Source organism: Crocodylus siamensis, chromosome 4 (assembly GCF_052110815.1).
Source record: "Crocodylus siamensis isolate JL-2025a chromosome 4, ASM5211081v1, whole genome shotgun sequence".
Taxonomy (NCBI): domain Eukaryota; kingdom Metazoa; phylum Chordata; order Crocodylia; family Crocodylidae; genus Crocodylus; species Crocodylus siamensis.
In genome coordinates this window covers 132584270-132605958 of record NC_143398.1, presented here as the reverse complement: position 1 = coordinate 132605958, position 21689 = coordinate 132584270, and the positions used below count along the sequence as shown (strand labels likewise).

Below are 21689 nucleotides of genomic sequence, written 5' to 3'. Positions count from 1 at the left end.
ATTTGTTATAAAAAGTGTGCAGCATTATAAGTATAAAAATTACCTTGATTTTTAAATTTCCATTAAAGATGCAATAACAGAAACAAGCAGTAAAATCTTTAGAGGAAGCATGGCAAAGAATAACATACAGACATAATCTTAGACAGCAATGGAATCAGCATGCAGGCCAAGAACAAAAGACTGCGTGCAGTGCTGTGAGTGTTCTGGCTTCAAATCTCATATCTGTTTCCTCACCACTCTGAGCATGGGGCAGAACTTGAGGGAGGTATATGGCTCCCAACTTCTGTTCCCATGTCAGCAGTAGTTCTGTGACGCCAGGACCTCTTGTCTTGTAGCAATGGGGAAAAGCGCAAGGTTTGGCCCATAACTTTGTGCTGAGATGTAACGGTGGGCCAGTGCTGTCTTGTATGCTTTCTATACCTCTGGCATCACCCAGACTTCTATAATATATCCCATTTAATGTTTTATTTTCTTGAAAAGCAGTTTGAATGAATGTCCACCCTTTCCTATTTATGGACTAGAATAGCAAAGCCGAGAAATAAATTTGACTGCCGGTCTAGAGGCCTGTTATCTCACAATGCAAGAGGTATAGAAACCATCCACATTTCTAGAAAGTAATGGCTCAGCAGGTTTTAAACAAAGGATTGATAGTCCTCTACTTTTCCTGCAACTGCTGCCTTTTCCCAGGCATAAAAAAAGCCAATTTCTTGTTAGGACTGGAGATGCTCCAGGAAGTTAAGCATCAATGCTGAATCACCAACAAGAGCATTCCAAAGTTCAGGCAAGCAGGAGATCTGATATGGCTTATGAGGCAGTGATTCCCCCCATTTTGATTCCTTTAATTCCATGGGAAGCTATTGATTAATAGTGCTAACCATGATTTCATCTGAATCAGAGAGAGATTCAAGCCACTGCATGAACAGCTGATGCCTTCCGAATAAGCCGCTCAGTCAACGGTGAATTTGGTCTCAGTGCATCACGTTCCATCAAGAGGCACCTGGAGGTGGGGAGGAAGGAAAAAGAGGCCTTAAGTATAGAGTTCAAAATTACAGAGCAGGCTATTTTTAATTCTCTTGTTTAGTAGCCATGTGGTAGATGGTGACTTCACTGTCACCAGTGTTACCTGACAATCAGTTTCAAAGACACTACAGCAGTGGGTTTTTTTTTGTTTGGTTTTTTTAAGGTCAGTATTGTATGCCTGACCCACAAACACAGAGCACACACTAGCTGAGTGGACTCACCTTTCCCTCACTTCTACCCCTCCAATTAATTCATTTTTGCAATCACATGGCACTGGAAATAGCATTGCACTTGCATGGTGCAGACTGATCTTTGCCTAGGAGGTCAATTTTAAACAAGCCTGCTCTTCTCTCATGAAGCCCCCTTGTTTCCCATTTGTATTCAAGAGGCTGAAGCAGAAGAGCTACTCTAATCTGGCTATCCTGCACCTAGTTCCAGGACTAGTACACAGAGACCTTGTTTGGAGTGATGTTGCATCAAGGATGGGCAATTATTTGGCCCATGGGCCACAGAGAGTTTTGGTGACCTGTTGCAGGCCAGGTCAGCACACCCCCTCCGCTCCCTCCCTGCACAACAGCTGACCAAAACTCCTTAAGTGGCCCCATCCTAACTGCCTGGTCATACACCCTGCCTATGCAGGTCCCAGCTGATCTCCACAGAGACTCCAAGATCATGGAGCTGAAGGACAAATGAAAACAAAGCAGCAGGGGTAGCAATACTATTCAAGAATCAAAAGTTAAGAGCAAAGCAAGTGGAAGACATCATCACTAGCAGGTTACAATAAATGATACCATCCCTCAGAGACTAGAATTAGAAATTTTCAGTGCATATGAACCACTAGAGAGAAGGGAGGAAGGCTCTGCTTCGAAAGCTAGCAGTATTCATGGTTGGAGGGAGACTGTGGATTATAACCAAGGACTTCAGCTGTATAATAGAAATGGGTGACAGAACAGAAGGAGGAGGAAATTAACTTTAGACAGCTCGTCCAGATTGTTAGCAAATATAATAAAAGAAGAGTCACCGAGAGATGTGTGGGCAGGGAGAAAACTTTCACTGGACCTGACTTTGGTGGAAAGAAAGAGTCAAGAACTGACTTCGTGTTTGTATTAAAAGAAAGAGAGATAAGAAAGAAAGAAACCATAAGTGTGGCATTTAGTGATCACTGGATACTGAAGGTGGAACTGAGTCTTTGTAAGAGCCCCAAAAGATGAAGGGGAGTGTGGAAGCTAAATGTGTTACTGTTACAAGGTACAGAGATATGTCAAGTGTACATGAGACAGAATTAGGTGTGCAGAGACGACCTGAGCAGGGTGAGGGGCCTGGGGCAAATCAGCCTGTGTGGGGGCCTGCCCCTGGATGCAAGGAAGCTAGTGGTAGATTCAGCAGAGGGGGGGAAGGTAGCGAGCAGCTGGATGTGGCAGATTCAGTGGTAGGGGGAAGGGTTGGGGGTGCTGAGTGGCCGAATGTGAGGCTGGCAGCAGCACAGAGTCACCGTGCTGCTCCATCCGGCTCCGCAGGGCCCCCCAAAGCGTGGGGCCCAGGGCAGTTGCCTCAATTTGCATTCCCCCCCACCTCTCAGGGACGACCCTGGAGGTGTGAACACTGAAGAAATATTTTAAGAGTACCAGAGAATGGTGGTTGATGGTGAAGAGGAGGACAGGAGAATTCCTCAGGAAGGAAGGCTGAAGAACTGTGGGGAAAAGAGTGAAAGAGCTGAGAAAGCTGCAAAGAAAGATGCAGAAACTGCTAAACAAAGCTGCTGAAGTAGACAGATATGAGAAGAATGAGAAAAAAAACAAGGCAAGAGATAGAAAGCCGGTTTAAAAGAAAGATGAGAAAGAAAATATGTTTAGCACAAACACCAGGAGCAGATAGACTACCTATGGAATTTTACAAGCAGTTTTGGGCATGAGTAGGGAAGGATATAGTGGAATTATCTGAGGAACTAAACAGAGGAGGCAGAGAAAGTTTTTACAAAAGGAACTATGATCTTACTCTTCAAGAAAGGGGAGGAGGAACACCCGAAAAACTGGAGACAGATTATACTCCTTAATATGGACTGTAAGTTAATGGCCAAGATGCTGGCTTTGAAAATGAGGAAAATAGTACAGAAGATAATACATGAAGACCAAGTATATGCAGTGCCAGACAGAAGGATCTCCAAAGTGAGCAGAGATGCACTGTCCCACATCCAAGAGAGGAAAAACACACAGTTACAGCAAACCTAGATTTAGAAAAAACACATGACAGAGTGGATCATGACAATATATTTGAAGTGTTAGGAAAAATGGGGTTCCCAGAGAAATTTATATGCTGGATAAGGTTATTGTACAGAGAAGTGGACAGTCAAATCCAAATGATTGGGCATCTATGTGGGGCCTTTAAAATCTATACAGGGGTGAGACAAGGGTGCACCCTGTTGCCACTACTATTTGTGTGCAGCATGGAACCATTAGTACAAAGAATAAGAAAAGACAAAGCCATAAGTGGAGTAAAGATACCAGGAGGGGGAAGAGGTAAAATGCATATTATACATAGATGATATATACATAGTGGTTAGACAGAGACTTTCGATAGAACAGGTTCTAAAACATACAGAGTATGGAGAAGTGATGGGAGTTAAACTAAATAGATCAAAAAGCACCATAACAGAGCTGGAGGAAATTGGAGAAATGAAGGAGAGAGAGAGAGAGAGAAAGAGAGAGAGAGAAATGAGAGTGCTAGGGATCCTGTTGGATGCCGAAGGAAAAGTAACACAGCATGGAAAAAGGTGATGGCAAGGATACAGCAAATACTTCGGTTATGGTCCAGAAAGGACACTGTCCTTTGCTGAAAAAATGGTGGCGGTTAAGGCTGTGCTACTGCCAATTATTCTATATATGGGAATTGTATTCCCACTGACGTGGTGGCAGACAAGAAAAGTAGAGGGAAATATGCGTGTTCTTCTGGAATGCCAAAAAAGGAAAGGTTGGATAAAGCTCAACTGTTCAAAGCAAGAGAGAGATGGGGGGGGTGCTGCTGGACTTGGGATTGTTCTTCTATGTGAAATATCTAAGTGCAGCATGCAAGATGGTAATGGAAGGAGAGGGGAAAGCAGCATGTATCACCCAATTTCACGTAGCTGCAATTTGGAGGAAATGGGGAATATATCAGACCTCTTTGAAGAGTCCATGGGCATGGCAACCACTGATTCCTTACATCAGGTTGGAAGATTTTATGCAGAGGTATAAAATAAGGAAAGTAGGGCTGGAGGTCCTGAAGGATCATAAGAAATTGAAGAGAGAAGTGCAGGGAAGAAGAAATGGTGGGACGTGTGTTTTGGGAGTGTACATATGCAAAGGGAGTGTGGGAAAGGGTCTGCCTCTTTCTGAGTGTCACCAAAATGGAAGTCAATCATCATGATGCCCTGTGACCAGTGGGGTCCCCAAGGCTCTGTCCTTGGACTCATATTGTTCAACATCTTCATTAATGATATGGACATTGGTGTCAGAAGCAGACTGGCCAAGTTTGCCGATGACACCAAACTTTGGGGCAAAGCATCCATGCCAGAAGATAGGCGGGTGATCCAGGCTGACCTGGACAGGCTCAGCAAATGGGTGGACGAGAACTTGATGGTGTTTAACACCGAAAAAATGCAAGGTTCTCCACCTTGTGAGGAAAAACCTGCAAAATCCTTATAGGCTCAGCAGTGCTACGCTGGCTAGCACTATGGAAGAAAGAGACTTTGGGGTCATCATTGACCACAAGATGAACATGAGCCTGTAATGTGACACTGTGGCTAGTAAAGCGACCAAAACGCTGGCTTGCATCCATAGATGCTTCTCAAGCAATCCTGGGACATCAGTCTCCCCTTGTACTCGACCTTGGTGAGGCCACAGCTGGAGTACTGCGTCCAGTTTTGGGCTCCACAATTCAAAAAAGGATGTGGAGAAGCTTGAGACAGCCCAGAGAAGAGCCATACGCATGATCAGAGGTCAGGAAAACAGATCTTACGACAACAGGCTGAGAGCCACGGGGTTCTTTAGCCTGGAAAAGCGTAGGCTCAGGGGTGATTTGATGGCCACCTACACGTTTATCAGGGGTGACCACCAGGATCTGGGGGAATGTTTATTCACCAGAGCGCCCCAAGGGATGACGATGTCAAACGGTCATAAACTCCTGCAAGACCGTTTCAGGCTGGACATAAGGAAGAATTTCTTTACTGTCCAACCCCCGAGGTCTGGAACAGCCTGCCATTGGAGGTGGTTCAAGCACCTACTTTGAACACCTTCAAGAGCCAGTTGGATGCTTATCTTGCTGGGATCCTATGACCCCAGCTGACTTCCTGCCCTTTGGGTGGGGGGGGCTGGACTCAATCTTCCGAGGTCCCTTCCAGTCCCAATGTCTATGAAATCTATGAAAATAAACCTGTTGTTAGCACAGGAGATGGTACGATATGGACTCATACCAAAGGGATCAGAGGAAATATTATTAAGGACTTTGTTAGTATGCGTTAAAGCTAGTTTATGGAAAGTAGGAAACTTTTGGGTTTTTAAGAAGTTGGCTTTCACTGAAAGAGTGCCTGAAGCTGGGGCTGTATAAACTGAAAATCAGTTGGGTCAAGGAAGAGAAGTGGAGAAAAAAAGACAGGACACACTTGTTTCACTGAACCAACAGAGAAGACTGATGGGAGGGGTGGAGAGTTTCAGGTGGTTACTTAAGTAATACTTTTTCATGGGGTTCTGTATGAAGAAAAATAGTTTTGTAAAGGGTTTTCTGTGGGAAGTTGATGTATGTATATATGTAGTTGTATGTTTTTTGGATATGGATTTGGTTTTGTGATATGAAGTCTTGGTAAAACAAGGATACTCATTATGTGAAGTTTGGTAAGTGTAGAGTGATAAGTATATTTTTAATACTTTCTGTAAAAAAAAAGTTCCCATCAGCATATTTACTCAACATAGGCCATGTACTTTACAATTATGCTCAGCACTGGCTACATTTAATCACCTTCATAGTTGGTTTCCATTACTGAGCACTATATGATGCTTTTAGCAGAAGTTCAAAGATAGACCATGTATTTAATGCAGATTCTTTGTATGCAAATGTAAGATAAGTGGCTTCCCCCCCATACTGATTAGGGTGAAAATATCTTGTCTTGTAGTTGAGCAAATACAGCATCACAGAAGCCAGAACACAATTACTATAAGCAGTACTCACCTTGCCAGTCTCTGGTAAGTTTTAGATTTACAGTTCATCACAGCATGGATCAACAACTGGTTGAAGATATCTCTCTGGAAAGAAAAATGCACTATAATATCTAGTAACAAAAGTTGCAGGTAGCAGTTTCTTTTCTTGATGACCAAACCCAAAACACACTAACCACCCAACATGCAGCACTTAAACCGTTTCTACTTTTCTATGAAATTAAAAATTACAGCATAGAAATGGAGAGCTATAAAAGGAATCTTACTGTTAACACAACATAGTACCCACCTGAGGCACCTGGTGAGGGGGCTGCGGGTGCTCGACCACCTGGGCGATAGCGATCATCGCCTGCTGGAATTCACCATCCAGCGCAAAGTGGCAAAGTCCTGCAGCAAGGCAGCAGCCCTAGGTTTCAGGAGGGTGGACTACAATGAGCTAAGGAGAATAGTCGAGGAAGCACAGAGGTCCCACAGGGGAGGGGAGTCAGGTATCCAAGAGGAGTGGTCGCTCCTTAAGATGATCCTCCAAGCCCAAAGGGAGGTAATCTCAACACGGATCGAAGGGAGCAGGAGGGCACATAAGCCCCCATGGCTCACCAAAAGCATCCGGGAATGTCTCCTAGCCAAAACGCAGGCGCACACCCAGTGGAAGGGAGGGGCCATCACCAGGGAGGATTATACTGCGGTTGCTCGGGACTGCAGGAGGGCAGTCAGGAAGGCCAAGGCGGAGATGGAACTGGGACTAGCTACCCAGATCAAGGACAACAAGAAGTCCTTTTTTAAATACACAGTGGGCAAAAAGAAGGTTCCAGGTAATGTGGGGCTCCTGCACGCTAGGAAATTTGGTCATCACAGCAGATGACAAAGCTAACTTATTTAGCGATTTCTTTGCCTCCATTTTCCTAAGCAGGGACCAGATCAGCCCCACTACTGGGCCCCCCTCAGGCCCCAAGGGAGGCGCACCTAGGCCAAGTGTCAGGGAAGATCTAGTCAGGGAACTTCTGGAAGGACTGGATGTATTCTAATCAGCTCGTCCGGACAATCTCCACCCCGTAGTGCTGAGGGAATTAGCTGAGGTCATTGTGAGACCCCGGTACGGCTTTATGAGCACTCGTGGTGCTCTGGTGTGGTGCCAGAGGACTGGAAGAAGGCCAGCGTGGTTCCCATCTTCAAAAAAGGGAGGAAGGAGGACCCGGGAAACTATAGGCCAGTTAGTCTTACCCTGATCCTGGGTAAGCTTTTTGAGAGAATAATTTTGGCACATGTCCACGAGGAGCCAGCAGGGGAGGTTATGCTTAGGAGGCAACCAACACGGGTTCATTAGAGGCAGGTCCTGTCAGACCAACCTGGTGGCCTTCTGCAACCAGGTCACCAAATCCTTAGACACAGGGGTAGCAGTGGACATAGTCTTTCTGGACAGTCAAATGGGTCGCCAACTGGCTGGAGGGCCGCACCCAGAGAGTGGTGGTGGACGGGTCATTTTCGACCTGGAGGGATGTGGGCAGTGGGGTTCCGCAGGGCTCGGTCCTTGGGCATGCACTGTTCAACATCTTCATCAGCGACTTGGATGAGGGGGTAAAAAGCACCTTGTTCAAATTTGCTGATGACACTAAGATGTGGGGGGATGTGGGCACACTAGAAGGAAGGAATAGGCTACAATCGGACCTAGACAGGTTACAGGGGTGGGCGGATGAGAATAGGATGGGATTCAACACTGACAAGTGCAAGGTGCTGCACCTGGGGAGGAAGAACCAGCACCATACCTACAGGCTGGGGAACTCCCTTCTCGTCAGTGCAGAGGCAGAAAAGGATCTTTGAGCCATCACTGATGTCAAGATGAACATGGGCAGGCAGTGTAGGGATGAAGTCAGAAAGGCCAACCATACCTTGTCATGCATCCACAGATGCATCTCGAGCAGGTCCAAGGAGGTGATCCTCCCCCTCTATGCGCCACTAGTTCAGGTTGCAGCTGGAGTATTGTGTCCAGTTCTAGGCGCCGTACTTGAAGAGGGATGTGGACAACGTGGAGAGGGTCCAGAGAAGGGCCACTTGCATGATCAGGAGTCAGCAGGGCAGGCCCTACTGTCACAGGGTGGGGCCTAGGAACTCCCTAGAGCCCCCTTGCCATGTCCAATTAGGTGATTCAGCACCCTCTACTCGCCTGCCATGTCTTTGATGTTCAATGTTCAGTATGGGAGGCTGCCTTGTCTCGCCTTGGACACCGCTCTCTTCTATGCCCTGTTCCGAGTGGGGTGCCCCAGTGCACCACTGCCTTATGGGCGATGTGTGCCTCCTACCTCCCCTTCAGCACGCCCCAAGCCTCGCAGCTCTTCCTGGATGATATCTGGTCCTTCTTTCTCTCTGTGCCCCTTGTCTGGCGCCTCTGGGCTTGCCCCGCAAACTGCGCCCCTTGTCTGGCGCCCCTGGGCCTGTCCAACTGGGCTGGCTTCCCAAGCCCTCTCTCTCTGCGCCCTGCCTGGCGACCCTGGGCCTGTCTCACACCCAGCACCCCTTGTCTGGCACCGCTGGCCTTGCCCCGCAACAGCGTCCCTTGTCTGGCTCCTCTGGGCTTGTCCAACTGGGCTGGCTTCCCAAGACTTTACTAGCCCCTCTGAAGTCAATTAATGGTGAATACCAGACTAGGCTCAGGCGGCCGGAGCCTTACCTGGCCTCTCTGACCCTACTGGGTTCATAGATTTCATAGACATTAGGGCTGCAAGGGACCTCAGGAGATCATCGAATCCAACCCCCTGCCCAAAGGGCACGAAGTCAGCTGGGGTCATAGGATCCCAGCAAGATAAGCATCCAATTTACTCTTGAACGTGTTCAGTGTAGGTGCTTGAACCACCTCCGCTGGCAGACTGTTCCAGACCTTGGGGGCTTGGACAGTAAAGAAATTCTTCCTTACGTCCAGCCTAAAACGGTCTTGCAGGAGTTTGTGACCATTCGACCTCGTCATCCCTTGGGGCGCTCTGGTGAACAAACGTTCCCCCAGATCCTGGTGGTCACCCCTGATAAACTTATAGGTGGCCATCAGATCACCCCCGAGCCTGCGCTTTTCCAGGCTAAAGAGTCCCATGGCTCTCAGCCTGTCATCGTAAGATCTGTTTTCCTGACCTCTGATCATGCGCGTGGCTCTCCTCTGGACTCTCTCAAGCTTCTCCACATCCTTTTTGAATTGTGGAGCCCAAAACTGGACGCAGTACTCCAGCTGCGGCCTCACCAAGGCCGAGTACAAGGGGAGAATGACGTCCTGGGATTTGCTCGAGAAGCATCTATGGATGCAAGCCAGCGTTTTGGTCGCTTTACTAGCCGCAGCACCGCATTGCAGGCTCATGTTCATCTTGTGGTCAATGATGACCCCAAAGTCTCTTTCTTCTGTAGTGCTAACCAACGTAGCACTGCCGAGCCTATAAGGGTGCTGCAGGTTTTTCCTCCCAAGGTGGAGAACCTTGCATTTTTCGGTGTTAAACACCATCAGGTTCTCGTCCGCCCATTTGCTGAGCTTGTCCAAGTCAGCCTGGATCACCTGCCTATCTTCTGGCGTGGATGCTTTGCCCCAAAGTTTGGTGTCATCGGCGAACTTGGCCAGTCCACTCCTGACTCCAATGTCCACATCATTAATGAAGATGTGGAACAGGATGGGTCCCAGGACAGAGCCTTGAGGGACCCCACTGGTCACAGGGCACCACGATGAGTGACTGCCATCGATTACAACCCTCTGGGTCCGACCACGGAGCCAGTTTCCCAGCCAGCGGATCGTGGTGGAGCCAAGGCCACAACTGGCCAGTTTGGCCAAGAGGCTATACCCTGTACAGGAGGGATCGTGTAGACAAAAAGGGACGGGGGTGTAGCTCTCTATGTGAAGGAAAGCTACATGTCCCTGCAAGCTGATGTTGGCGACCGGCATGGACAGCTAGAGACCCTCTGGGTAAAAATTCGTGGGAAAAACGGCACAGGGGACACAACGGTGGGAGTCTACTACAGACCTCCCACTCAAAGTCCTGAGCTTGACCAGGAGTTCGCCCGGGAACTGACTGAGGCCACTTGCTCCAGGACCTTGGTTGTCATGGGTGACTTCAATTACCCAGACATCTCGTGGGAAGATCACTCAGCAAAATCCGAGCGGTCGCAAAGCTTTCTCTCGTGCGTGGATGACCTCTACCTGACTCAAGAAGTCTATGGGCCAATCTTATGAGTCCGATTAGGCTCAGGCGACCTGAGCCTTACCTGGCCTGTCTGACCCTTCCAGGTCCTGTCAATCCTTGGTGTCTGCTTAGGCTCAGGCGACTGAAGCCTTACATGGCCTTTCAGGCCCTTCGGGGTCCCCAATACTGAGGAACCCCTCCAGGATCCTTTTAGTCTCCCCCTACGGGGTTTCTAACAATCAGAAATGCCCTGCCTACTCCTGGGGCCTCTCTTGGTACCCGCACCCGCTCCTGGAGCACATTTCAGCACACACTCCTGCTCCTGGGGCTTCCCTCGGTGCACTCACCCTCTCCTAAGGTTCTTCCTAGTGTACTTGCCCGCTCCCGGAGCTCCCTCGTTGCACCCTCGCACTCCTGGCACTTCTCCGGGTACACCTGCCCCCTCCCTCAGGGCTGGGGTTCACCCCCATGTCACGGAGGCACTGGGGTGCTCCGTGCCTAAGAGAGAGAAAAGGTGAGCTGTCAGTCACCAGGGCAGCTCAGGTGCTGATTGTCAGAGCTGCCAATCACCAGGGCAGCTCAGGTGCGGGTTGCTTGGGCAACCAGGCAGGTCAGGTGGCCAGAAGGGGGCAGGGCCGGGCCTTTATAAACAGCCCAGGCCGGAGCCTGAGGAGCAGTTCCCTTCTGGCAGCCACAGGAGTAGGAGCTCTGCGGCAGAGCTGAACAGCCTGGGTGGGTGGTTGCAGCCTCACCACACTGACCGGCTGCGATGATGCTGGGAACAAGAACACCTTGAAGGGAGGTAGGATTGAGAGCCCTGGTGGGGGCTTGATATTTATGTGTGATGAGCAGGAGGCTCTGTTGTTTATGTTGTGGCCAGGTGGCTTAAGTTTGGTTACAGTTTACACCGGAGGACCGGGTGAGGCTGTAGGGGAGCAAGGAGGCCTCAGGGGAGCTCCCCAGCAGCTTGGGGGTCCCCAGTGCCCAGTAAGGACACAGTGCCAGCAGGGCACTACAGTTGCGCCGGAGAGGCATGGGTTGTGCCAGAGAGAGGCGTGGTGGTTGCCCAGAAGGCAGAAGACCCGGAGAAGGGTCAAGGGGGCCAGGCACGGCTGCGGCCACCTGAGCCCCAAGAGCGCGAGGAACGCGATATAAGCCCAGAAGCTGGGCAACGGCCGCAGGAAGCGCGGCAGGAGCCCTAGAGAGGGCCAGGCCCCAGAGGGGGAAAGCGAACGCTCGCCAGGCAGGGGGTTGGAGCCCCAGACGCAAAGAGCGCCATGTTGGCCTAGAGAAGGCACAGGCCCCGGAGCGGGGCAGCGGGCACAAGAGGCGCGGCACAGGCCCCAGAGCGGGGCAGAGGCGGAGAGTCAGGCCCACAGACGGGTAAGGAGCCCAGGGTGATAGAGAGGGCACGCATAGCCCTAAGGCGGGGACATATAGAGGCACCCCTTACGGAGTAGGGGCAGGACACACTTACCAGTCACCAGGTGGATAAAGGCAGCCTCCCATTTAACAGCAAAGTCGTGGCAGGCGAGATTCGAGGGTGCTTGGACCACCTGAAGTGACGGTAGAGGGGCGCTAGGGAGTTCACGGTCGCTTCTAGGCCCCACCCGCTCACACCCCACAACACCGCACCACCAGTGCGAACTACTGTGCCAGCTCAGGCACCACTCTGTTGCCCACACAGGGCACTGGGAGCCCCCACGCAGCTGGGGAGATCCCATGAGGCCTCCTCACACCCCTACAGCCTCACCCGGCCCTCCGGTCTAACAATCACTCAACCACAAGCCAAACGGCTGCCATATAAACAACAAGGAGCTTCCAGGCTCATAGCATAAACTTCAAGCCACCCTGGCTCCCAACCATACCTCGCTCAGGGTTTGCACTCTCCCACATCGTTGCAGCCGGACAGCGTGTTCAGGCTGCAACCCTCGACTCGGCCTGCTCAGCAGTCCCGCTCCCGCTCCTGCGGCTGCCAGAAGGGAACTGCTCCCTGGGCTCCGGGCTGGGCTGTTTATAAAGGCCCGGCCCTGCCCCCTCTTGGCCACATGACCTGCCTGGTTGCCCCAGTAACTGGCACCTGGGCTGCCCTGGTGATTGGCAGCTCTCTTTATTTCCTTTTAGGCACAGGGCACCCAAGTGCCCCCGTGACACCTACGAGGAGAGGCTACGGGACTTGAACCTGTTCAGCTTCCACAAAGAGAAGGCTGAGGGGGGATCTAGTGGCCTGTTACAAACTAGTCAGAGGGGACCTGCAGGCATTGGGGGAGCCCCTGTTCCCCCGAGCACTGCCAGGAGTGAAATAATCGTTACAAGCTGGCAGAGGGTAGATTCAGAGGGTAGATCAGGAGGTGCTACTTCACTGTCAGGGCGGCTAGGATCTGGAACCAACTTCCAAGCAAAGTGGTGCTGGCTCCTACCCTGGGGGTCTTTAAGACGAGGCTAGATGAACACCTTGCTGGGGTTGTTCGACCCCAGTACTCTTTCCTGCCATGGCAGGGGGTCGGACTTGATGATCTGCTCAGGTCCCTTCTGACCCTACTAACCATGAAACTATGAGGCTACTGAAGGACAACTGAGATAGAACCAAATGTAAAATACCTTCTGTGGTGCTTACCTGAGCATTGCTGCCGCCTATCTGCAGGATCTGGTAGCGAATTGGATAAAGCAGTTCTACTGCCTTGTCATAATTTCCATTGTCAAACTCTACAAAGGCTTGGCAAAGTGGCAATCCCAGCTGTGAAGCCAGGCCAAGCTCATGATCTTCCCCAGGTTCCCTGTGAAGGAAGAAGGGATTTAAGTTCTAACAAGAAGATCAGACTTCGGCAGTTCTTTCACTGGAACTCCATCACATCCTGCAGGTAGGTACTGTTCGCTGCATGATAATCCAATGTAACTGAAATGTCAAGCATACAGAAAGCCAGATCTATATAATCACATGGACAATTGGCTTATGAAAATCTGTGTTTTCTGTAACTGTAAATGTTTTAACATCTCAAATATTTAATTAGATGAGTAAATAATATTTCTATTTCACTGAGAAGTTGTGGGTTTTTTCTCCTAAATGACGACAATGATGATGAATCAGATTTTTCTTTGATGCCGTACCATTTATTTACAAAGCATATATGCAACATCCTATTTCACCCACCATGGAAAGAATCAAACAACAACATAAATCCTGGATTAATATTCCAAATCCTTTCTTTGGTTTCTCTCAAAGTTACACAACACATGTTGCTTTGGCTGTTTGCTGCTTGGTCTTTTTTGCTGTTTGGTTTTGGCTGCATCTCACATGCACACAACAGCTCCAAATAATACCCAGCAAACCCTCTTCATCCACATAGCTCAGCCTTATCCATGACCTGTGTTTTGGACAGTAGCTGCCTACTCAGCTCTTCTACTCCAAAGTGGAATTTAACATTACCTCATACTTATTCTGAATGTAGAACAGCTATTACTATATGGGTTTCTTCCAATCCCACATCAATATAATGCAATAGAGATTATTAGTCATTTGTTTGCAGAGTTATCCAGTCAAGACATGGGGAAGGCAAAGAAAGAGTGGCACAACTGAGATTATTTGGACTGGGGAAAAGAAGATGAAGGGAAATAAGATAACAGTCTTTAAATACAGAAAGAGTTGTTATAAAGAAGATGGCAACAGACTAGTCCAACAGTGCTCAACCTCTGACCTGAGGGCCAAATGCAGCCCGTGGAACCATCACATCTGGCCTGACGGGCTCCCCAGAGCCCCCCCTCCCCACACCTTCCAAGGCTGAGCCGTGCCCCCTATACCTGGCTGGGTCAACCCCTCTTCTCCTGCAGGGCCAGGTTGGGGCCAAGCTGCACCCCAACCCTCTATGCAGCTGGATGGCACCTGTTATATCCACCCTGTGCACCTGATCAGGACCACTGGCTGGACCCAGGCCACAGATGCATTGGGCACTGCCTGTCTGGCCCACCAAGGAAAAAGGTTGAGAACCACTGGACTAGTGTGTCTACAGGGAGCAGGAAAAGTAGTAGGAGATTTCAATTGCAGCATGGGAGGTTTAGGTTGCTGGCTCATTATGAGGGTAGTTAAGTAGTTGAACAGATTATCTCAAGAGATGGGGAAATCTCCATCACTGGAAGTTCTTAAGAATGCTTTAGACAAACACTTGGCTAGGATGACTTTTAAACAGGAATGTTCCTGTCTTGAGCATGGGGCTGAATTCGCTGCCTTAATGGAGTCCTGTTTCCAATGATTACATGAAGACAGGCAAATATCAGATGAATGTCCCTACACAACAGATTAGAAATCCAATTTGTTGGAATTTCTCACTGTAGCACAAGAAAAAATAAGAGCTCTCCAACAAAATATGGCTCTAGGTACAGTTGTTGTAAACTCAAACAGTTTCTGAGGTCTTAATTTGTTAGTATAATGTAATGAGAAATCTAGACAACATAACATCATGGAAATAGAGTGCTAAACAGTGCTGCGCAAAGCTTTGGTCACTGATTCGATTCCGAGGAGATTCAGCAGCTGAATATCTGAATCCAAATTGAATTCAGAGACCCATTAAAAGGTCCGAATTGAATCCAAAGCCTCCAAATAGATTTGGACAAGATTCAGCCGATTTGGAGGACAGTAATTCGATTTTGTAATTCAAATAAGTGTCCCCATTTGATTCAGCTGAATCAGAATTGGAGATTCAGCAGTGATTCAGATCGGCCAGGGAGAGGCAGGCATAGCCGGGTCGCTGCAGGTTCTACCGTGGCTCCTCCAGCTGTGCCTACTTCTCCCCAGAGAAGCTCCCATGGCTCCCTGCCCATCCCCAACCCCTGCCTGGCCCAGCCTCTCGGCATTTTAAAAAAACCCCAGAAGAACAAAAAAAAGCCCCACACTCACCGGCTGCAGCAGCAGCAATCAGGGCCTCTTGGGGCTTGTGGCAGAGCTCCTCCACGCAACGCAGGGCAGTGGAAGGCAGCAGACATTGCCCCACTCATTTGGCACCCATGCAGCAGCTGTCGCATCGTGCAGATGCAGGGCGGCTTGGCAGGGTGCTGTGTGCTGTCTGGGAGCTGGGGTGATCCAGCAGTCAGCCAGAGCCTGGTGCTGCTCAGCCCCAGTGGCCCCAGCTTCCAGACAGCGCACGGTGCCCTGCCAAGCCGCACTGCACCTGTGCCATGGGGCAGCTGCTGGACAGGTGCCAAGTGGGTGGGGAGGGGCGATCCCTGCTACCTCCCCACTGCCCCATGCTGCATGGTGGGGGCTCTGCGAGGCCCTGCTGCCCTGGGGAGGCCCGGGCAGCTCCGCCGAACAGGGCAGGCCCTTCCCGGAGGCCTCTGGGCCAGGGAGCAGGCCGGAGGCTGGGGCCAGGTCAGGCATGGGCCAGGCAGGGCAGCCATGGGGACTTCTCCTATGGCTCCCCATGCCCAGAGAGAGACAGGCACAGCTGGAGGAACTGCAGGAGAACCTGCAGCCGCCTGGCTGTGCCTGCCTCTCCCTGGCCAATTCGAATCTCCGAATAGGCTCTGAATCTCTGATTCTGCTTTGGCTGAATTGAATGGGGACAGTGATTCAAATCACCAAATCAAATCACTGTCCTCTGAATCGGCCAAATCTGAATCGAATACTTCCCTATTTGCACAGGCCTACTAAACATACATACTACCACCTTGCAACAAATAGCCAAGTCACCACTTCAAAAACACCACTGAAAGTTTGTGTAAGATGGACATGATACAAATACACAATATGTAGCTATAAGTATGTGCAAATAAACCTAAGTCTTGAAATACATCCCACAAATGTAACTATCTTTGAAAAAAGGGATTAATGAATGTGTGTGTACACTTCCCAACAATGTATCTGAATTACTCACGGTAAGCATCAAAACTTGGAAGGCTGTAACAGCAAAATAAAATACTATGTTGTTTTAAAGACCTTTAAAGTGTTTAGCTTGGGCCTAAAGTTGTTCTGCCATGAGAGGCAATGCTATAACTCTCCTTTTTTCTCTAGAGTCAGAGGTAAGGCAATGCAGGGTTCATCTTGTGGTCAATCATGACCCTCAAGTCTCTTTCAACACTGATGTTAGCAAGCGTAGCACTACCAAGCCTATAAGCACGCTGCAAGATTTTTTTTCCTGAGGTGGAGTACCTTACATTTATCAGTATTGAACATCATCAGGTTTGTGTCCACCCACTTACGAAGTTTATCCAAGTCAGCCTGGATCACTAACCTGTCCTCAGGTGTGGACACTATGCCCCAAAGTTTAGTGTCATCGGCGAACTTAGCCAGTGCGCTTCTGACACCAATGTCGACATTGTTAATAAAGATGTTAAAGAGAACTGGTCCAAGGACAGAGCCTTGGGGGACACCACTAGTCATGCAGCACCATAATGATTTGCTACTTTCGAGCACTACTCTCTGGGTCTAACCTTGGAGCCAATTTCCCAAACCAACGGACTGTGGTGAAGCCGGGGCCACAGTTGGCCAATTTTTCCATGAGGAAATCATGGAACACCAGATTGAAGGCTTTTTTAAAGTCCAGATATATGACGTCAATCTCTTCTCCCTTGTCCAAGTGATATGTCACCTGGTCATAGACGGAGATGAGATTGGTCAGGCAAGACCTACCCGTGACAAACCCGTGCTGGCTGTCCCTCATGATGTTGCCATCAGCCTGCTTATCAAGAAGGGTCTCTTTGATAATTTTCTCCAGAATCTTACCAGGGATTGAGGTCAAGCTGATTGGCCTGTAATTCCCAGGATCTACTGTAGCAGGGCACTAAGGTGCCTGCTGCTGGCAAACAGTAATATGGGCTCAGCTGCCAGTCACCAGGGCAGCACAGGTGTGGGTTGCCGAGACAACCAGTCTGGTCAGCTGACCGGAAGGGGGCAAGGCCTGGCCTGTATAAACAAGCCAGGCTGAGGCCAGAGGTCAGTTCTCCTCTGGCAGTGAGGAAGGTGGAGCTCTGCTGGAGCAAGCAGAGCTGAGAAGCCTGATGGTCTGAGCGGTTTCTGCATGAGGATACTGGGTGGAGGAAACCCTAGTAGGGATATGAAGGAAGGTTAGCCAGTTTGGCGTGGAATTTATGTTGGAACACAGGAGTGGGAGTTTTCTGTTTTGTTGTTGTGTAAGACCAGAGGATTGGGTGAGGCTGTAGGGGTGGAGGAGGCCTCATAGGAGCTCTCCAGTAGTGTGGAGGTTCCTGGCGCCGGAGCGGGAGCTGCATTTTGGGGTGTTCCGACCCTAGCCCCAGTGTGGGCAGTATTGGGAGGAACCCAGTGTGGGCGCAGGCGAGAAGCCCCAGTGGGGTGTAGGACCTGAGAAGGGGTCTGGAGGCTAGGCACGGCTACAGCCACCTGAGCCTCGATTGCGGGGATCGCGAGGCAAGGCCCCAGTGCCGGCTACGAGAGCCACGGGGAGACAGACCCCGGTGCGAGCTACGAGAGCCACGGGGAGACAGACCCCGGTGCGGGCTACGAGAGCCGTGGGAGAAGCCAGGAGGCGCCCGCGAGGGCACAGGCGGGCAACGGAGATGAGTCCGGGGACTTGTGAGGTTACAGGTGACTGTGGGACTCACGTGCAGCCCCAGAGGTTGGAGTGCACCGGGCAACTAGACGGAGCCAAGATACATCAAGGCACCGTGCCAAGGAGGGTTAGAAAGGCAGCCTCCCTTTAACAAATTCCCATCAAAGACGTGGCGGGCAAGATAGCGAGGGTGCATAAAACCCAATTTGGCACGGTAGGTAGGGGGTGCTAGGGGAGTTCACAGCACCCCTACGTCGTGTCATGCCACATCTACTTTCTGCCCCTTCTTGAAGATGGGTACCACATTGGCCTTCTTCCAGTCTTCAGGTACTTCACCTGAGTGCCATGAGTTTTCAAATATTTTTGCCAATGGTTGGGCTATGACACCTCCCAGCTCCTTGAGTACTCTAGGGTGTAATCTGTCAGATGACTTGAAGATGTCCAGGCCTCTCAAGGTGATCCTTTACTAGATCAAAACCGATGCTGGGTATAATACACCCTCACCCTGGCCATCCCATGTCTCACTAGGCAGGGCAGTCCCATTGGACTGATGAAAGTCTGACACAAAGTACCCATTAATTAGATTGGCCTTTTCCTGGGTATTCGTTATCAGCTGTCCCACTTGGTTCAGCAGGGGTCCAATGTTACCCTTTCTTTTTTTTCAACTCCCTACATATCTGAAAAAGGACTTTTTGTTGCCCTTGATATGTGAAGCCAAGTGGAGGTTGGTTGCAGCCTTGGCTTTCCTGATCCGCTCCCTGCAGGTATGGACCAGCGCTAAGTACTCCCCTTGGTGGTAATTCCAGCCTTCCATCCTTTATAAGTTTCTCATTTGAGGCATAGGAGATCCTCCAGTTCTCTGCTAAGCCAAGGGGGTTGCTGTACCCTTTTGCTACCCTTCCTCCAGGGTGGGATGGCCATCCCTTGAGCTGTCAGGATTGCTCCCTTGAGGAGCATCCACTCCTCTTGGACTCCTCCTCCTGTCAAGTTGTGGTCCCTTAGGGCCTTGACAACGAGCCTCCTGAGCTTGTCAAAGTCAGCTTTCCTGAAGTTGAGGACTTCTGTATTCCTGACTGACTTGCCAGTTTTGCGATGGATAGTAAAGGTGATCAGCTCGTGGTCACTATCACCCAGCTTTCCATTGATTCTTAGGTCACTGACTAGGTCATCCCCTTTTGCCAGTACCAGGTCCAGAAATGCTTTATGTCTTGTCAGCCCACAGACTTCTCGAGTCAGGTACAGCTCGTCCATGCACGTGAGAAAGCTCTGCGACCTATCGGATTTGGCCAAGTGCTCTTCCCATGAGATGTCCAGGTAGTTAAAGTCTCCCATGACAACCATGCACCAAGAGTGTGCAGCCTCAGCCAGTTACTTGGCAAATTCCTGGTCTTGTTTCTGGTTAGGAAGTCTGTAGTAGACTCCTACCATGATGTCACCTATGCCACGTTCCCCATGTATTTTAACCCAGAGAGACTCCAGTCATCCTTCCTGGGTCCCAATGTCAATTTGGAGGGACGTGTAGCTGTCTTTGAGATAGAGAGCTATACCCAGATGTGCGTTAAAGGAATTAGGGGTGTCTGGTACTGGATGCAGAGCTTTCTTCACTTGAACACATTTTATAACCCTTTATCTCACATAAGACAGCCACAAACATGAGAAACTAAATTTAATTATGTCCAAACTCATCTTAAATTTGAAGGGCAGATTTATTTAAGAACTTCATTAAAGGGATGTAGATAAAAAGATAAACTAAAAATTCCACAGAATATTTGTTTTTTTTAAGCCTTTGCACTTCAAGGAGGAAAAAATATATAAAAACCTTCAACAGTGATGAAAATACTGCATTTTATGTCAACTGAATAAAATTTTGTCTACTGTTTAAAAAATATATTACCTATTCCAGATGTGTTTTAACTAGTTTTTATCCCTGATGCATAAATAGTCCTATTCCTTTACCATTTTTGACATAGCAAATACTAGGTCTAATCTGATATATTTAGTTTTTCAAAAGTGCCAGGGGTAAGCAATGTTTTGTGGCCAGAGTGCCAAAAATACCATGTCTACCTTGTAAAGTGCTGGAGTGCCAGCATGCCACAAAAACAAAACTGGGGTGGAGGGGGTACACGGCAGGATGCACTACATATTTAATACAATTAATAATCATTAATATTGCTTTTATTTTTATTTTTTTTACAGTAAATAGAGAGCTGGTGTCAGGTGGGGGCTGCCCCAGGGCTCCGCTACTCAGGCCACAGTGCGGGGCCCAGCAGCACCAGAGGTGGGGCCTAGCCAGCCTGCACAGCTCTGCAGAGGTGGGGCGCAGCCACCCTGCCCATGAAGGGACACTGCCTGGCTGGGGCAGGACGCTGGGCCCAGGGAGCTCCCTGCTTGGTCTCTGTGCTAGCTGGGTACAGTGTGAGTGGGAGCTGCAGCCACAGGCTGTTTCCCGGGCTCTGGGAACAGCCACCACAGCTGGTGCTCACGGCCAAGCCGGCTGGGAGCCTGTAGCACAGCAGCTCTGTGCAGTGCCTGCCCCAGCCCTGGCTCCTTGAGGGGAGCTGCAGGTGGGCAAGGTCGGGACCCGGGCAGGATGAGGCAGCCATGGTGGCTGTTCCCAGGCTCCAGGGAGCTCCCGTGGCCAGGCCCCTGCACTGGGGACAGCTCTGCCCTGCCTGCACTGTGCCCAGCATGCAGGGAGGCCAGTGCTGGAGAGGGAAGCCCCCTGAGCCTGGAGTCCTGCCCGAGCCAAGCAGCATCCTCACTTGCACAGGGTAGCTGCAGCCCATCCCTGAGAAGTTGTGCAGGCCAGGCAGTACCCCACCATGGGTGCCGCTGGGCAACCCTGCCTGCCTGCCTACTACAGTTGAAGCCTGCAGAGGCCTAGGACTGCCTCCACTTCCTGCCCAACCCCTGCCTTCCTAAGGGCCTGACCTGGCTGGCTTGCCCGCAGTGCGTCCTCTCCACACTGCACAGACCCTGTCCTGACTGCCCGGCCCCAGCACTCGGCACCTCAGCTGGAGGATGCAGCCTGGGAGCAAGGGGTGGGGGCAACAGAGCACAGACAGCGTCCCTGCCTGCGTTCTCCTGGCTCTGCCCCAGTGCCTGCCACAGCGCTGGGAATTGTGGCTGTACAGCCTGGAGCAAAAACTTAAAAAAACCCCAGCAAAAAACAATTACTTTGCGTGCCTCCTGGCGTGCTGGGAAAAAGGTCTCCGTGTGCTACTAATGGCATGTGTGCCAGGGGTTGCCTATCCCTGAAATATGCTATAGTTTGTAAAATTTTCTTACTACTGTACAGGACACACTTAGGCTCAGTTATGAACAGTCACATACAAAATGCAGACCCATGGTAAGAAAATTAACTAAGCAATTTATGGTTTAATTCAGTGATTCTCAACTAGGGTGCCGAGGGATTTTTAAGGGTGACAAAGGATCTACATGTGATTTACAAGATAAACCCAGGAATTTCCAACTGGAATCCAGAGTGTTAAAAACATTCTGACCTGTTGTGATCATTCTAAGTTCTTTGCAACAGAAGAATTGCTCAGTGATTTTTCCATAGTGAGAACTAAGAGCTGGCATTTCTGAGGGGTGCCTTCTATAAAGGTTTAGTTAGGTATCATAACCACCTGAACTAGTAATAGCCACAATCCCAGATGCCTCCACTTTTACCTGACAGTGTTAAAGGCCTACCCTAGACGTTAACACATGCACAATTAAAATTGATAATATGGCTTTGCTAGCTAGATAACTTCAGAGCCACCAGCCTGCTAAAAACTGTTTGGCTATAACACCTTACTTCATGATGGGAAAAG

General features: G+C 49.8%; 1 protein-coding gene across 5 annotated transcripts in view; it reads right to left on the bottom strand.

Moving 5' to 3' along the window:
- Positions 1-562: 562 nt before the first annotated feature.
- The window catches only part of LOC149866514 (tetratricopeptide repeat protein 38-like), a 46371-nt gene continuing 25244 nt past the window's right edge, over positions 563-21689 (bottom strand). The window contains exons 12-16 of one of the 5 annotated variants that reach the window (XR_016441911.1): positions 12972-13131; positions 11832-11910; positions 10702-10852; positions 6220-6293; positions 945-997 (exon numbers count right to left, since the gene is read on the bottom strand). Coding sequence is in view for 3 of the 5 variants with exons in the window: in XM_090043817.1 (XP_089899943.1) it covers positions 904-997; positions 6220-6293; positions 6496-6612; positions 12972-13131 (445 nt within the window). In the remaining 2 variants the exon portion in view is untranslated. Of the gene's footprint in view, positions 998-6219; positions 6294-6495; positions 6613-10701; positions 10853-11831; positions 11911-12971; positions 13132-21689 lie in introns of all 5 variants that reach the window. The other 4 variants (XM_090043817.1, XM_090043819.1, XR_016441912.1 and 1 more) reach the window with 4 other exon arrangements.